This window comes from Sminthopsis crassicaudata, chromosome 6 (assembly GCF_048593235.1).
Source record: "Sminthopsis crassicaudata isolate SCR6 chromosome 6, ASM4859323v1, whole genome shotgun sequence".
In the NCBI taxonomy this organism is placed as follows: Eukaryota; Metazoa; Chordata; class Mammalia; order Dasyuromorphia; family Dasyuridae; genus Sminthopsis; species Sminthopsis crassicaudata.
Window position 1 is genome coordinate 176765542 of NC_133622.1, and position 18637 is coordinate 176784178.

General features: G+C 37.9%; 1 protein-coding gene across 1 annotated transcript in view; it reads left to right on the plus strand.

Moving 5' to 3' along the window:
- Positions 1-18637, plus strand: part of SEC24D (SEC24 homolog D, COPII coat complex component) — a 109178-nt gene that overhangs the window by 45850 nt on the left and 44691 nt on the right. The window contains exon 9 of the mRNA XM_074273759.1: positions 16929-17067. Coding sequence (XP_074129860.1) covers positions 16929-17067 — 139 coding nt within the window. The remainder of the gene's footprint in view (positions 1-16928; positions 17068-18637) is intronic.

Consider the following 18637-nt stretch of genomic DNA (forward strand, 5'->3'; position numbering starts at 1 on the left):
AATAAAACCCTCTTGGCAAATGGGCTAAACCAGATTGAGGGTAACCAAAAGGTCTTGAACCTATGGATGAGTTAAGGGGGGTTTATCCCAAACACACGAAGACTTCCTCCAGCTGAATGGGTGGATGAGAACAATTTGTTCCAACAGCCATGAAAGCAGCTGACACAGACACTGTGAATCCCTTAGAACTCGGTCAGACATCAAAGACCTCAGAGTCATCCACTGCATCCCAGGCCATTGCCAGTCATCCTGATTTTTGTCTTGATACCAGAGTTCAGTGATTCTGGAAGAGAGAATGAAGCCACCAATTTTGTGTAACTTTGCCTCACTTAAATTCAGTTTATGCAAAAATCAAGACATTACCCGTTATGTCATTGCTCTTCTTCAGAAAGAAGATGAACACAGGAAACAGTAAATACATTTTTACTTGATCAAATGAAGCAAGGAATCACAGATGAATAGCCTGAGTCCTGTTCTGATATTGTCCCAGGACAAACACAGGAAGTCTCTCCCAACATATTGACTGGACCCCATATGAGGATATAAGGGAAAAGATAAATAAGTTAGTTACACAAGATGAGAAAGTGAAGATGGGAGGCAAAGTCTCTTGCAAAGAGGCATTGAAGTCTCTGGGCTTCTTCAGTTTCTTCCTTTCTAAAATGAAGGGCAGGGACCCAGTGACACAATTATGTTCACTGTTTTCCAATCACAAATGATCCTCTTGGTGATTGACAGACAGCTTGAGTCTGTTGGACAGCTGGTCAGAGAGAGGGCAAGAGCCAAGAACCCAAGAACAATGTCAAAGCTGCTGGTCAGAAGTGGGATTCGAGCTTATGATCGATCTTCACTGGCACTTATTCCAGATTCCTAGGTAGATGTATGACAGACTAATTTCAGTATTCCCTTTCCCGAGTGTAGAAATTAGAGAAGAACAACTAGGTGGTTCAATGAATAGAGTACTGGCCCAGGAATCAGGAGGACCTGAACTCAAATGTCATCTCAGATACTTGATACTTACTAGCTGTATGATTCTGGACAAGTAACTTAACCCTGATTGCCTCACAACAATAAAAAGAGAGAAATTAGAGACATAAGTGACCCAGTTATCTAGGTCCCTTTTCAGAAGATTCTAATTCAATGTCTCAGTTAATTGTCAATGTCTCTAATTCAGTTGTGGGGATGACCTTTATCGAGGATATTAATGTGAGAAAATTATATAGCAAAATTTTTAAAATATCTTTGTTTTCATTTACACTTTTATTATTGAGTGGCAGGGTTTAAGGATTAACCACACTTACTGCACAACATGTGGTGGTCCAGCAAGCAGCCTACTAGGTGAAACTGTTACCCTTATTCAATCTCAGACTGAGTTTAGACAAAAACTAGTAGCATTTATCTATTTCATCATTAGCTCTAAAAATTGCAATCTCTTCATCATTAATGAATTCAAATCTGATCTCAGACACTTACTACCTTGTAACCCTAGGCAAGTCATTAATCCTATTTGCTACAGTTTCCTCATCTGTCAAATCAGTTGATGAAAGAAACAGCAAATCATTCTAGAATATTTGCCAAGAATGCCTCAAATGGGGGCAGGAAGAGACAGATACAATTAAAATAATTGAACAACAATCTTGTGGATATAAATAAGTTATAATCTATACAAATTTTAAACAAGGTAACATGTAATAAGACAGACACATAATAATAAAGAATGTTAAATTATTTACAATGTTGTGACAAAATAAACTGAGGGAAATCAAAGCACTATTTTGCCTCAAACTCTCATTGTAACTGCAAATGAGTTGCAATTACATAATTTACTTGAATTCAAATGCCTTATAAATGTTGGAGAATTGGATTTGAATTCAGGTCTTTGAATTCGAGTCTAGCCTTCTCTCCCCAACAATCTGAACTACAGCCACAGATAAAAATTATGCTTTTGCTAAACCTGATTTTAATGATTCTACTTTTAATAAAAATATTAAAAATAAAACTTGAGAGAAAATATCAGACATAAAAAAGAATCTTCTCTCTATCCCAAATATTGATAGAGTTATTTCTGCTTTCTGTAATTTCTCCTGAGATACAGATCTGCCAGGATCCCTTAGGAGCTATGCAATGTCCCTGAGGGCTAACCCTCCTGGTCTGTATCCTACTCTGAATATTCCTTCATTGGCATTGCTATGCTCACGTGTGGCAGTGGTGACAAAGACAGACTCCTTTTAGATCCAAGTGACAGACACACAGGGAAATCTCCATCTGTTAGGGAAAGGATTATTCAGTTTTTCTTTTGGTCATATGTATCTGCAGCTAAATTTATGACATATTTCTATTCTCATCCTACAAGATTACACATGCTCATTTTCTAATTCCAAGATCCATTTGGAAAACACATTATAAGTAACAATTTAATTTTTTTAGCTTCTCAAAGGTTTTCAATGTCCTCGGGACATAACTTTAGACTGGTTAAGATAAGATGCCATGGCCACTCTGCATGAGAAGTTGAATTCCTAGAGATCCAAAGAGCAGCCAGGATCAAGATTGGGGATCACAAGAGCAATGGCTACTATGTGGGTCATTCCTGTTTTTTATTTCTCCCCTTATATCTTCTACTATAAATGCATGGTTAGAGTCTAGAGTCTACAAAAGTGTCCTTATTCTTTTGTTCAGAGAGCTGTAGAATAGAAACAATAATGATTCTGGAATCCAAGGAGCTGGGTTCAAAATCTGACATCCATTAATTGTGTGATCTTAAAGAAGTCACTTCACTTTTGAGGAAACTTCAGTTTCCTCATCTATAAAAAGTGGAAGTTACACTGGATTAGGTCAGGTCTACAGCCAAGTTCCTATGAACTTAGGTAATGTTTTCTTTCTTGGTCTTAATTCCCTGCTCTATAAAATGAGGGACCTGGATCAGACAAATGTAAGGTCCCCTCCAACTCTCTAATCCTATGAAACTCTGAATGTTTTGGCCATTTTGTGATTCTCAAGTAGTGGTATCCACACTTTTTTGATTGTACATTCCTATCAGTAAAAAAATGTTTGAGCATGTATCTCCATAATACATAGGATTAATATATTTATAAATTACACATCCCTGTTGTAATCATTGTTTACCTTAAGATTAATATAAAAATAGCAAAATGATATATTAATTAATGAATATAAATTAAATATAAATATGAAATATTTTTTAAAAACACTAGAGATAATAGGGAATCCTGTAGGATAGTGAAATGATCTGACCTGTGACAAATTTAGCCTGATCACTTTGGCAGTGAAATAGAGGATGCCCTGAAATGGGGAGAAATTTGGGGGCAGGAATACCCACTAGCCATTGTTTCAATAGTCCAGCCATGAAGTGTTGAGAGCCTGGTTTGGAGGATGGCAGTGTCAGAATAGAGAAGGGGGCATATTCAAGAAATATTCTTAAGATAAAAATGATAAGTCTTAGCAACAGATCAGATCACATGTAGAGTGCATGAAGAATTGAGGATGAAAAGGTCTCAAGTCTGGGTGACTGGGAGGATGGGCCTGTGCTAAATTATAATAGGGAAGTTGAGAAAAAGGAAAGGTGATGGAAAAAAGATACTAAGTTCCATTTTGGAATAGAATCTGGGCTAAGTGGAGTCTTAAAACCCTGTCAGAAAACTTCTGAAAAACATAGGCTCTCAGAAAGTCTGGAAATGAAAATGCCCTTTTAGGGGAGTGATGCTCACATACTCCCCAGGTTGAAGTGACCTTTGGAGCAGCCCATTGGAGGAATATCCAGGCATTTAGAGTGATAGCACTCTCCCAGCAGACACAAGGCAGAGCTTTGTCTGTGCTTTGTCTCTTCTTTGTCTTTTCAGACAATGGTGAGCTTTGGAAAAGGGACTAGCTAAGGCAGGAAAGTGCCAGAAATAACTCTATCTTGCAAGTTAGGGAACCTGGATCCAAACTCTGCATGTGCCATTCATTCCCTGTGGCATGAGGCAAGGCAAGCAACATCTCTGAATTTCTGTTTCTTCTCCTATATACTGAGGGAGGTGGACCAGACTAGAGGAGTCTGATTAGAGGAAGCTACCTTCTCTTGTGACCGTAAAACTCCAGAATGCTGCCCAAACCACATTACAATATAACTGACAATTTAAAAAAATAAAATATAACTGAATAGAAGTAACATTAATATGTGGTTTTCTAAGTCAATATGCATATACAGGGATCTTTTCGTACTTGAGTTTGATACCACTACTTGATTTGGCCTCTCAAATGCCCTGCACTCAAAAACTATCATTTTACAATCATGTGATCTCCAAATTTCTTATAGCTCTGGTAACCTATGAATTAAAACCTTGACAAATATGAATAAATGTATGTAGAAAGGACATCACCATTCTTGTACCATGAGATTCATCATGATCAGTAGTGGAACATGAAAGATGCGTTTAGAATTAGGATGATAACCACAGGGATCTTTTGGGAGGGTTTTCCCATTTAGGGACATCATATCCCAATGCAATGCTATTCCCAGCCCCCATCTATCTTGTGGGTCATAATCTGGCTCGGCCATTTCCCTTCATTCATTTCTTTACATTTGGGAGGATGAAATTAAGAAGACAAGCTAAGAATTGAATGGTTGTTCTGCTATTCTCCTACTCCAGCAGGAATAATTCTCATAATTTATTCTCCTGTGTGTACTCTGTGGTCCAGAGACTCTAGCTTTTCCTGATACAGGGCACATCAGATAATCTATCTCCTTACTTTGCATTTTCACTAGCAGCTGACCCCCTTGCCTGGAATGTTTTCTCTCTTTATCTCTGCCTCCTGGTTTCCATGGTTTCTCTCAAACCTCAGCTAAAATCTGAATTTTAGCAAGGAGCCTTTTTGCATCCCCCTAATGCTGTGTTGCCTCCCCTCTATTGATTAATTCCAGTTTATCCTACCTGTAGTTTCTCTGTTCATAATTGTTTGCATTTGTTTCCCTCCCCCACCCTAGATTGTGAGCTTCTTAAGCAGGGACTGTCTTTTTGCCTCTCTTTTTAACCCTAGCACTCAGCACAATGCTGGGACATAGTAGGTGTCTAATAAGTGGTTGTTGACTAACATCCCAAGTAATCAAAGACTTCCACTGTTAATGTCTTGCTTTAGGCTGTATTTCCTGAGCTTTTCCTCTGAGTACTATTCCTATACAGATGGTCAGGAGCATACCCTGAGGATATTATTTCTGAATGTTCATCTCTTCATCTTTTTTACATTCTCTGTTGTGCTTTTTCCTCCCTTAGGTTCTAGGATTTCCTGGCAAGAGTATAGCATCTTAAACTATAGTGCTTCTCTGCCCTCCACCTCACCTCCACCCTCTTTTTACCAACTCTGCTTCTTTGATGTCTATTCCTTTTAGGAATTCAGTTTTTTTAAAGTATATCCTCAGAGCAACATAGGCATTACAGGTCCCATTTCACCAAGTCAGTTTCAGTGACAATTTAAAGTTTGAGTTTATGTTTGCATCTCTGGTTTTTCTTATTATTCTTTGTCTGTTAGAAATATCTTTGGATCAGACTTTTATTGCTGGCTCTTTTCTTGAATTTCACATAAAAAATAGGATCCATTCAAAATTATGTGGTAGTTTGCCAGTTATTTTTGTGACTCATCTTTATATTTCTGAATAGAAAGAGGAAGAGAAAGAGCACTTCTTTGTCCTTCAGAGAAATAAGTTTTGGTTGGAAATTACTATTATTTTTTTTAATCTTATAAATTCAGGTTGACAGATCTCAGAACTCTTGTCTATCTAATGTAGTTAAATAGAAGTCATAGCCATTGGTTTGCCACAAACCCTTAAATCAAAAATTACTGTTATTCTTTTGAAATTCAAATTAATACTTCACTGGAGACAGAAATTATTTGTACCTATAAAATATCATAGATTATAAAGGCTATAAAATTATTTGATTGATTTTAAAAATGTATTTATATATACATATCTATATGTTGATTTATTCATATGCATATCTATATATCTATTTGTATATTGTTTATATAAATATATATACTTATTTATAAATCTTATTTCCCCATGTCCTATCTCCTCCAGAGAGCCATCCCTTACAACAAAGCATTTTTTAAAAAGAAAAAAAAAATGCAGCAAAACTGATTAACACATCAAAATATCTTACATTGTATGTAATGTTCCACACCTGTGCTCCATGACCCTGTCAAAGGAGTAGGAGGGGAGGGGGGACTTTTTAATGTGACTAATTTTTTTAACAGACATAGAAGAATGCCTGTATCTAAATGAATATTGACCTTCCACATGGAGTATCTTGTTCCAACAATGTCAACATTGCTCAAATATTTTTGGAATGTCTTCTTTGAAATTCCCTTTAGGACCAAGTTTCAAGTCACACAAGAATACCAGTATCATTATTTTATAATTATAATACTATTTTATGAAAACCTTTATTCCTTCAATGTGACCACTCCCTATATTTGATGTCTTGCTTCTGAATTTGTTTGTTTGTCCTTTCTCTCCCCCTCAAAAAAAAAAAAAAGAAAGAAAGAAAGAAATCCAACTTCTAGGGATTTTCTACTAGTAAAGATATTCAAAAAAAGAATTAGGAAGAAGAGATATCTGGCTTCAAGTCTTAAGGGACAACAAGAGGAAGAGAAAATATATTTGTTCTGTTTTGTTCCAGAACACAAAATGAAGGCCAAGTGTGTTTGGAAATTTTGGGATTTAGTTCAACATAGAATTCTTCATTAAAAGAATTTATAGCACTTAGTCCTGACAAAAATAAATCAATAAAAAGGATTCATCTGGGGAAATAGGCTCACATAAGGGCTTAGTCGTTGGGCAGAAGGCAAGTTTCCACATAGGAGAAATAAGTCATTGGATGAGAATGCCAGGAGATAGAAACACAGCAGATGGTAAGGTCTGGAGGAACTTAGGAAACAGTTGAAGGACAAATGATTAGGCTGGTTAGCATAGAATTGTTGACTGCAGACTCATCTAAGTTCTGTGAGCAGTCAAACAGCAGAGTGAAGGGGTAGGAAAAGAGGATAGAATGTCACCCCATGCTACAACCCTGGGGTAAAGCCTTTACCCATTCAGAATGGATTCTAGAAGACCATATGGTAGGAAGTATTATAGTGATAGTTCTTCCTGTTGCTGTCTTGTTTTTGTATGAAAATGGAGTAAAAATAAATAGGTCTGTACTACTCAAAAAGTAATAAAAAGGATGATAGTATGGTCTCTATGGCTCTGTGAAAATAACCAGATAGGAATCACAAAAGAAAAGAGGGAATAAAACAATGGGGGAGTGATGTGCCCCCATGGAATGAATGCCCACAACTGTGGGGTCCCTGATCTTCCAAAGCTCTAAGAAAGCACTTTTGTCAAAGAACTCATTTTGAGGAAGGCTTTTGTAGATGATGTCTTCCAGATAGTGAGATGCATGTCCTAAAGATGTCAATCAATTCTTAATCCTGAATAATCAAGGAGGATTTAGCTTCTATTCTGTTACTTGTTTTACCTCTCCTTTGTCCTATATTTAGAATCAAAAGCTGTCCTGCCATTTTTCTGAGAAAGTCAAGTTTACTATTTTTGAGTTGCAAGGAAAAGTTTCCCAGTAACATCTCTTAAAGTTCTCTCTCAATGATTTTCATTCAGTTTCGCTGGACCACTAGCTATTATATAAGCATGAACTTAGGATTTTATGAGCATAAAAGTTCTCTCCAATAGTCAACAGTTATACAATATCCCTGAGTAAATGTTAGTGTTGGGAGAGGGGGAAGGGAAAGGATGTTATTTCAGCACAAAACTTGGGGTCATTAAAAATACTGCATGGTTTCCCAGGTGTGATTCACTCTGCTTTCTCTCATCAGTGCTGGGTCCAAGTCTTGGGGCTGGGTCACTTTCTGCATCTGTCCAAGATAGCGATCAAGTTACTTTCCACTGATTTCAGTGACATAAGACTCTCTTACAAAAGACTTCTAGTCTCCATGGAAACCAAAATGAACTGAAGAAGAAAAAAGTCTCCAGGTTTATGATGCAATGTGGAGAGATGTCTCTCTCCCCAACATTGCTGCATATACTCCCTCACTTGAACAGTTTCAGGCTTTTCTAACAGCTGCTCCAAGAATGAAAATATGTTTTTGACCTTTAAAAATACTCCCATCACCTGGAAGACTGTGTCAGCAAAAAATCTAAAATCAAATCCAACCAATTATTATTTAAAAACTATTACCAATTATTGATGCAAGCGTCATTAATCTAGCCTGCTGTGCTTGCCAGTTGATATATCCGGAAGCTTTGTGGCCCACATTGGGCTTGGGATTCCCTTTTAGCACTCAGTTTTGAAGCCCTTCTACTCAGGGATCTGTCCAAACTGAGTAGCCTTCAGCAGCCATTCAGCTCCCAGAAATCCCTCATGGAAGCACCAAAAGACCAAAGCCAGGTTTGTTTGAAAGATTTTGGCTCTCTTTCTCATAGAACACTACTGGCATGATTCTTTTATTCTCATGTTTGGAGACTGACTTGTCTGGTGGGATTCTTTGCATCAAGATCTCTTGGAGGGCATGGGGTGCTTGCATTTTTTTTCTTTGTGTTCCAAATCCCTACTACAGCACCCTGATCATATAGTAAAGACTTAATAAATGCTTGTTTGATTGCTTTAAGCTGCATAGATTCTTTATGAAGAGAAATGATGAAGACATTAGAGTTTATAGAGATAAAGGATACCTCAGCTTGATCCTTAGGGAGCCAGATCAGTGGGGAAAAAAACTTATTTTTGTGGTTTTAAAATTTTGGAAAATAGTTTAATTTACAAGGGGTGTGACCCTAGGCGAATCTGCATCACTTTGACTCAGTTTGCTCATTTGTACAGTGCAGATAATGATATTTTTATTTCCTACCTCTTCAGAGCCTTATAATAAAGACAGTGCTTTGTAAATCTTAAAGCTTAAGAAATTAGTTATGAAGACAAGAAAGAGAAAACATCTCATTTTCTTCACAGAAACATGGGGAAATGCATAGGGTTATAAACCAACTCTTGTCATCCATACTGTATTTGCAGATTAAAAAAAAATTCTTTCTTGACACTAGTCATAAAATCTTCTCCCAATGAGTTTTCCTTTATGAAGAAGTAACATGTTTTATGTTTTTTTTTTTTTGCCTGGTGCTAAAAAAAATAGGAAAAATGTCAGTGCCTTCATATTTCACCAAGAGCAGCAATTTGGGTTCAGGGCTGGATGCTCCTTCTATCAATCAGTTCATTTCAATGCAGTTCCTATTTAGAGTAGGATCCTAGAAGATAGAGGGAGAAAATAACCATGCACAAAGCATAGTTAAACATTTATAATTCAAATGTTTATAAGTCAAGGATAATCTATACCCTGAGACATACTATGTACATTTCCATAGTCTTTCAAAACCAATGCTTATGTGCTATGCCCTAGTCCCAAATATGGTGAAATTTACTGCTTTATAGAAAAAAATAGCTTCAGCATTACATGATGCTGTTGATCCCAACATTGTTTGCCAGTTTGGGATTTTTTAACCTCTTAGAGCAACCTCCCAGATCTAAATGTTTATTCATTACTTACAGACCTCATCATAGACATAGAAGAGATCATGGCTTCATGAGGGGAAAAAAGTTTTTTTTTCCTTTTTCTGTGAATGATTTGAATGTGACCAATGTTCTTCACTTAAATTAGGAGACATCACTAGAAGTTGGAAGGTCTGGGTTCCAGGTCTAGTTTGGTCACTAAATAAGATTGATCTTGGCTTTGCTTTCTGGGCCTAAATTTCCTCATCTGTAGAATGACCGATCTACTCCCGTCTAAGTCCTCTGATTCTCTGTTAGTAGGAATCACTTCTGAAAATGCCAAATCATTTTACTTTTTTGAGTCTTCTTGCCACAGTTGCTATAGTGACCTTCACAAGACATGGATCTGATTGCGTCACTCCCTGCCTCCAGAAACTTTAGTGACTCTACATGTCCTGATGGATAAAATTAAAATTTTTCTGTTTGGAATTTAAAGTCCTTCACAAGCTGGCTCCTACCTATTCCTCCATGATGACTTGTCACTGTTCTGTCAGTCATGTCCAATTCTACATTATCCCTGGACATTGTCCCTAGGGTTTTCTTTACAAAAATTCTGGAGCAATTTGACATTTTTCTTCTCCAATGTGGCCCCATTGTACATATGAGGAACTGAAGCAAATAGGGATTAAGTAACTTGTCTAGGGTTACATAGCTAGTAAGTATCTAAAGCTGGATGCAAACTTAGGTCTACTTGTCCCCAGACCCACTGTAGTGCCACTTAGCTGCCCCTGACTACTCCCATTATTCCCCATCACACACAATATATTCCTGCTAAATTGTTTTTCTTGCTATTCATGGTACAGTGGAAAGAGCACTTACTCTCAGAGGAATGTGTTCAAATTTCACATCTGACATTTACTCCCTCTATAACCTTGAGCAAGTGACTTAATCTCTCTGAATCTTTTTCTGTCTCCTTGAAATAAGAGCAATGGACTTGCCGAATACTGAGATTCATTCTGACTATGATTCTGTGGCATATCATCTCTTATCTCCACACCTTTATCCAGGCTGTGCTCCATGCCTGGTAAGCTCTTACTCCATACTTCTGCCTGCCACATAGGAAGCACCTGTTGTTTGTTGATTCCTGGAATCTTTAGTTCTAAATACAAGGTGGTGAGGATTTAGATGGCAAGTTTCTAGTCAGATTGACAAATTGTCAAAGTTATGAGTCAGAAAATCTTTTCTGAATCTTTATTCTGATATTTAAAATATATTATCCCACTCAAGTTCATGTCATTTGTAAATTTTATAAGTACATCTACTTTCCCTCCATCTGAATCATTGATCGAAATGCAATATAGCAATAAGCCAAGTACAGATTCCCAGGGCACCTCTAGAGATCTTCCTCCTATTTGGGCAATGGTTTCAATATACCACCTCTAAGATCCTCCCTTTCCCTGTGTGATTTCCACAGTCTACTTTGAAACATTCTCATCTATTATCTAATCATTCTTATCTTGGATGCATTTCTGTCTTCTGAATATAATCCTTCTGATTTCTCCTTTAAATTCTGGTGATGCTCATGGATTCCTGGATAGGAATAATAGGTTTTAAAAAAAGAAGTATCTCATCCCAACCCAGTCCCTGAGAAGTCTTTGTTATATTTTATGTGATTGCAATGATCAAAGCTCAGAAAAAGAGTCACCTCTCTATGGGTCACAAGGTTTTTGGAACAGCCCTCGAGGCTGAATTTCACCTTTCTACTTTAAAATTATTTGAATTGTTGTATCTGAAGATTGTTCAGGACCACATAGTGCTTTTTAGTTGCATTTGGAGGACTTTTTATGTAGCAAAGTCTCTTCTGGCCTCATTTTAGAATCAGAATAAAAGCAGATCTTTCTTCTCTCATTTCTAAGAATGTTGAGACTCTGAAAATCAAATTTTCAAAGTTTCTGCCAACTAACTTCAAAGTTAATATTTTCAACTTGTCAGAATTGGTTCACATAGTTTAGAGGCAGAGTTTAGGAAGATTCAGTTATTTTACAGTTGAGGGAGCCAAGACCTAGAGAGAACACTAGATCTCAGAGCTGAAAGGACCTACAGGTCAGCTTGACCAAGATGCCCAACAAATGGTCATCTGGACTTTGGTTAAAAAATGCAATGGGGAAGAAAACACCATCTTTTCAGATAGCTCCTTCTAACTTTGGATTACTCAAATTGCCGGTAGTTCTTCCATATATAACATTAAAATCTCCCTTGTGAATTCCAATTCTATTCTCTTGCCAGAGTCAAGCCATTCCCTCTTTCCCCATGTAGTCCTTGAAGAAGTTTAAACTAGGGTCTCTTCTTTAGGTTGAATGCATTACAGGTTTCTTTACCCAATCAATCCTCAGGTATCATCATGTTGAGACCCTTCCCATTTTATTTGACCATTTTCCAGATTGCTGATATCCATCCTAAAAATAAGGTACTCAGGACTGAACCTACCACTCCCTTCATGGCTTGTCTAGAGCACAGGACAGAGTGCTTGTCCCCTCCTATGTTCCAGAATCTACTCCCTCTAAATATATTCTACAGTCACGGTAGCCTTTTCGATGATCACATCATCCTATTGATCATGAAGGTGCATTGAGTTAGGTATGATCTCATGGATGGCAAGAAATAGTCCAGAGAGATTCAAAGCCAGAGCCTTTTTCAAATCCAGTTCTTTTTCCAGTGCCCCATGCAACCTTGCTAGAATTGTATTCCTGCTTGGTATTCGAATTACTCTCTCCCTTTTTTAGCTATAGATGAGCAAAACTGAGATTAGATGATTAGAGCCAGAACAAGAATCCTCTGAATAGGGTAGCGCAATAGGATCATAGTTATCCCATTGACATCAATATTTTCCATTCATGATGGATGTCCATCAATTGGAGAATGGTTGGGTAAATTATGGTATATGAATGTTATGGATATTATTGCTCTGTAAGAAATGACCAGCAGGAGGAATACAGAGAAACTTGGAGAGACCTATAGGAACTGATGCTGAGTGAAATGAGCAGAACCAGAAGATCACTATACATTTCAGCAACAATGCTGTATGAAGATGTATTCTGATGGAGGTGGATATCTTCAACATAAAGAAGATCCAACTCACTTCCAGTTGATCAATGATGGACAGAAACAACTACACCCAGAGAAGGAACACTGGGAAGTGAATGTAAATTGTTAGCACTACTGTCTATCTACCCAGGTTACTTATACCTTTGGAATCCAATACTTAACGTGCAACAAGAAAATTGGATTTACTCATATATATTGTATCTAGGTTATACTGTAACACACACATGTAATATGTATGGGATTGCCTGTCATCTAGGGAAGTAGAGGGAGGGAGGGGAAAATTTGGAAAAAAATGAATACAAGGGATAATGTTATAAAAAAAAATTACTCATGCATATATACTGTCAAAAAATTTATAATTATAAAATTAATTTAAAAAATTTAAAATAAAAAATAAATCTCAAAAAAAAATATTTTCCATTCATGGTTTTGATATACCACACATTGGCAATAAGAAATTAAGTGGGAATTTTTGGAGAGGTTTTTGGAAGCCGTAGATAATATGTATAGGCCAAAAGACAGAGCCTGATCAAATATTTAAACTATATTTTATAATAAGGTACTGTAGACATTCCATAAAAGAAAAAAATTAGACTTCTGAAATGGTACAAAGGTACAAAATTTCATATGGTTTTCCCAGATTGCATGGGCATCATATCCCTAATCCCCCTGCAGTGTAGAAGGGATAACTGTACTTTCATAGCCTTACAGTGAAAAATATACATGGAATGTACCAGCATATTCCATACCAGAATATGATGTCCACACAAGCAGGGGTAGGGGACAGTGGGTAAAGTACCAGCCGAGAGGAGGGAAAATCTGAGTTCAGATTTACTAGCTGTGTGATCCCGGGACAAACTACTTCACTCAAGGGCCAAGATGGCATCTCATAAGGAAAAGGCTATGTGGGTCCTGCACTAAGAGGATTTGGGAGTTCCCTATATCAAAGAAATCACAAGCCCAGTCCCACCCCACTCCAACCCCCCTCCATCTATACTCTGTCGCACTATAGACCTAAAACAGTCTTTAAATTTCAAACTTTTTCCTTCTCTTATTTTGCTTCCATTCAAATGTATGATATATCGATATAGACATAGATATAGATAGATTTAAAGGTGGGGGTGGTTCTAATGGATGAGGGTGAATAAAAGCTTGGTAAAATGGGAAAAAAACAGAACAAGAGCCAAGTCAGTTTCTTTAAATAATGGCATCCAGCAGGCCAGCTGGTTTGCTATCCCTGGTGACACAGTGCACCCTAGAGGAATCTTACTGTAAGTGTCATCTTCCTGGCTCAGCTCTCTGCAAGTCTGAATGCAGAGAAAAAAAAAATTTTTAATTAAACTTTTTATTTTCAAAACATATGCATGGTAATTTGACAATATTGACCCTTGCATAGCCTTGTGTTTCAGATTTTTTTCCCTTCTTCCCCTCACCTTTTCCCCTAGATGGCAGGCAATTCAGTATGTGTTAAATCCAATATGTATAAATATATTTATACAATTCCCTTGCTGCACAAGAAAAATCAGATCAAAAAAAGAAAGTAAATGAGTAAGAAAACAAAATGCAAGTGAACAACAAAAAGAGTGAGAATGTTAGGTTGAGATCTACATTCAGCTCCCACAGTCATCTCTCTGGGTGTAAATGGCGAGAATCTTTTTCTGAATGCCTTTCCTCATTTAATACAAATAGTGCTCGGGATTCACCAGTCTTTCCAGAAACATTTAAGGACCTGCTCTACATAGAGCCTGATGCTGGCCACTGGAGGAAGATGCACATGTTCCCTTACCTCCCCCCACAAGAGGGTTTATAGTCATTTAGGAGGAATAAGACACAAATCCAGATTGTATAATACCCACCATTTTATGAAAAGGGCCTTGGAGGATATGTGGGACAGGAGGTTGTGAGTTAAATGCTATTATTTCTGTTTTACAAATGAGGAAAACTGAGGCAGAAAACAGAAAAGTAGTTTACTCACAGTCACATAACTAGTGTCTTATGAAGAATTTAAACTCATTTCTTTGTCTTATTAAGAATTTAAACTCAGGACTTTGTGTCTATCTCATTTGAATGTAAGCTCCATGAGGGCAAGGCCTACTTTTGTTTTTATAACTCTAAAACTGAGCACCTTGTTTATCCCATATTAAGAACTCAATAGGGGCAGCTAGGTGGTATAGTGGATAAAGCATCAGCCCTGAGGTCAGGAGGACCTGAGTTCAAATATGACCTCAGACACTTAACACTTCCTAGCTGTGTGATCCTGGGCAAGCCACTTAACCCCAATTGCCTCAGCAAAAAAAAAAAAAAAAAAAAAAAAAAAAAAAAATATATATATATATAATCAGTTTAGTCAAATATCCAAAATCCAGCCCTGGAAGAGTTGGAGGTAATGCCAGAAAGGCTGGTAAAGGGACAAAGGCAGAGATGAAGTGTCAACAAGTAGGTTCTTCTTTCATGCCTCACCTGTGGACAATTTATCTCAGCCTTAATTTCCTTTTCTGTAAAAATGAAGGCTCTGAACTAGGTTTCTGAGGCCCCTTGCCTCTCTTGATCCATGATGCTATAAGTGAACTCTGTAATTATTTCATCCCAGTGTGCCAGTCAAGAACAGCTGGTTAGGGATCTTAGGCTCAGGAGCCCCATTCCGTCACTTTCCCAATTAGGAGAGAAGCCTGCCTCAAACCCCCAGTATGACTGAAGGCAAAAGAGCAAAGGATAAAAAAGAATAACCGGGGATTTTTAAGAGGGCCGACTAGAGAATGTGATCCTAAGTCCTTGCTAAGAGCAGATACATAATCTCCCGAGGGAGAAATCAGGAGGTCGGGAATGTATGGTTAAAAAAATTGATAAAACCACCTTCAGAAGGAAAGTGTGAGACTGGCTGTTTATAAGATCATGCAAACTCCTGCCATCTGCAGAGCACTGGAAAGCTTCTCCACTGGTCCGAAAGATGAGACAAGGCAGGAGCACTGAGAAGCCAAGGTTCCAGTGACTGAAAACAGAAATCTAAACAGCTGAAAAGCTTTTCACATTCCTGAGCTTGGAGAGTGTTACCTCCCTTGTCTAAAGACCTTGCTAAGCTCTCTGGGGTTTTTAAAAGAGGGGTGGAAAAAGGAATGTGAGCATGCTTTCACACCTACAGAGACACAGGGGTCATGTTGGCACTGTATATTACTTTTTGTTCTAAAAGGGTCTCAGTCACTAGAATGCATCAGACACTGTAGGGGCCAGCAGAAAAAAGGGTTCTCTTGTTTAAGACAAGGATATAACCCTGTCAGAGCATAGAGCTCCTTCATTGAGGAGTTAATAGAAAGCCAATGAAGGTACTTGAGCAAAGGAATATAATATCTACATCTGTGGATCAGGTATTGTCCACTAAACCATGACCTGGTGATTTAGGTCTGGACAGAGTGTGTGTTTTAAAATGGTCAGGGAAAAAAAAAAGATTGAGACCAAATCCCATTACCTATTGTTGTTGTTGTTTTTACCAGTGATCTCCCTTTCAAGGAATATTATTTAAATTAGTTTTTAAAGACTCCTGGAAAATTAGTTACCAACCAAACATATCCTTTTTATTCAGATGATTTTTCAATGACATGGCCTCAAAGCCCCTCTCGCCCTAGTTCTTTTCCTCATGGCATTCTCTACCTTAATCAGATCCTTCCTGAATTGTGGTTCCCAGAATAAAGCACAGCAAAATGTGTTTTGATTAGGGGAGGGGAGCAAATATTTCTTGGGCACCTATTTTGTCCTATACATTTTATAAATATTTCCTTTGATGCTCACAACAATCCTATGAAGAAGGTGCTAGTTTTATCCCCATTTAACAGATAAAGAAACTGAGATAGGCCAAAGTAGGGGCCTATCACTACATAGTAAGTAACACAGGTCTTCTGATCCAAGCCCAGCACTCTCTCTACTATGTCCATCAGTTGCCTCTAAATTACATATAGGCAGATTGAGTGCAGCCTTAGAATGTAATAGGTTCGTTTCTCACTAGACAAGACTCATACTTTTCAGCAGGGGCTTCTTACTTAAGTGTCACTTGGACTGAATGGCTGCTGAGATTTCTCTGTATTCCAAGAATCCAGGCTTCTGAAATAAGCCTGTATATAGGCCCAACCATTCTTAATTCTGTTCTAACTTAAGGTAGAATTTATTTTGCTTAATTATACAGATTTGTTTTGAAGGTTTTGTTTTTTCTTTTCTTTTCAATTTGAGGAGGTGAGAAAAAGAAAAAATAAATACTCATTAATTGAAAAATAAACTAACATGAAAAAAATTCTGTCATATCCTACCCAGATGCCTCTTTATCTTGTAAATCACGGTGAATCTGGACCAGTCAGATGCAACAGGTGCAAGGCCTATATGTGTCCATTTATGCAGTTTATCGAAGGAGGAAGGAAGTACCAATGCGGATTTTGCAACTGTGTGAATGATGGTAAGTAGAGACTTCATGTTCACAACTTAAGTGAAATATTTCAGAATGGATAAACTTTCTAAATAGCAATGTTAAAACCTCCAACAAGTGTCACCTTTTTGGTTCTTTTGACAATGTCTCGGGCATTGCACAAAGAAAATTTGGGTTTCATCAAAATGTGGGCATAGTCCAAAGAGAAGGACACCCACCAAAGAACATCAGAGTCCCCTTCACTTGTCAGAAGCTTCACATATGTCTGTCAGCTGCTCCTGAAGCTTCACATATGTCTGTCAGCTACTCCTGGCCTGGGGACACCATGGGTCTTCTGCCTCTAGGAAGACCCCTCGATGAGCTCTATCTCCCTGAGACCTCCAATATTGGAAGAGGAAAGAGACAGGGCATTGCCTACACATGCAGCCCTTTCTCCCTGGGCACAGGCTTTCTAGAGAGTGAGGCAGTCCTGAGAGTCTCCTTTATTGTTGTTTAGTCATTTTCCATCATGACCCTATTTGGGGTTTTCTTGGCAAAGATACTGGAATGGTTTCCATTTCCCTCTCAAACTCATTTTACAAATGAGGAAACTGAAGCAAAATAGGGTTAAGTGATGCACTCAAGTCACACAGGTAGGAACTGTCTGAGGCCAGAGTTGAACTTGGGAAGATGAGTCTCCCTGTCTCCATGCCCAGCATTCTATGCATTATAGCACTACCCAGTTGTCTTATGTTTTCTAATTACAGACCCACATTTCTCTCCATTACAGCTTTATTTTTAAGTTTACTTTATCTACCCTTCCTCTATCTAGTATTACCCAAAATACTCAGATCATTCTGGTCCCTAGCTCTATTTACCTTAACCCTAATCTCATCAAACTAGAAGTGGTCCTTCTTCTTGCTCATCCTTGTATCTCTGATTCCATCCTTGTCTGCCTTCTCTGGCACTTTGTCCCTTCAGTCCTCCCCCTTCCCTGCTAAATGTGCAATCTTTCTTTATCTATATGATAAGCTCTTTCCAACTCTTTAAAAAAATTCTTCATGTAATCCCACCTATCCAAATTCTATATCACCACTCCCTTTTACACCCAGACACCAAGAACTGTTTATGCCAGTTGTCTCTGCTTTCTAACCTCCCACTTAAATTCTCTTGCAGTCTGGCTTCCAACCTTATCACTTAAATGAAACTTCTTTCTTCAAAGTAACCTTGGATAACCAAGTGGTGAGCAATGATTTCACAATTGTACTGTCCAGTGGTTTTTTCTCAGTTCATATCTTTCTTGGCCCCTCTGCAACATTTCACATTGTTTTCCACTGATCCCTTCTAGAAGCTCTCTCTTTCATGGCTTTTTGTGACACTGATCACCCCCCATTCTCTCCATACCTCCCTAGCCACTCCTTAGTCTCCTTTGCTAGATCATCCCAGAATCCCACACCCGACATGGGAATGTGCTCAAGGCTTCTCTTTAAGCCCCTCACTTCTTTCTTGACATGCTCTGACAGTAATCTTATTAACTCCCATGGGTTTAACCAAACTTCCATGTAGATAACTCCTATAAGTAGACACCCTAACTCTTGCTTATTAGCGACTCCCAACAAGA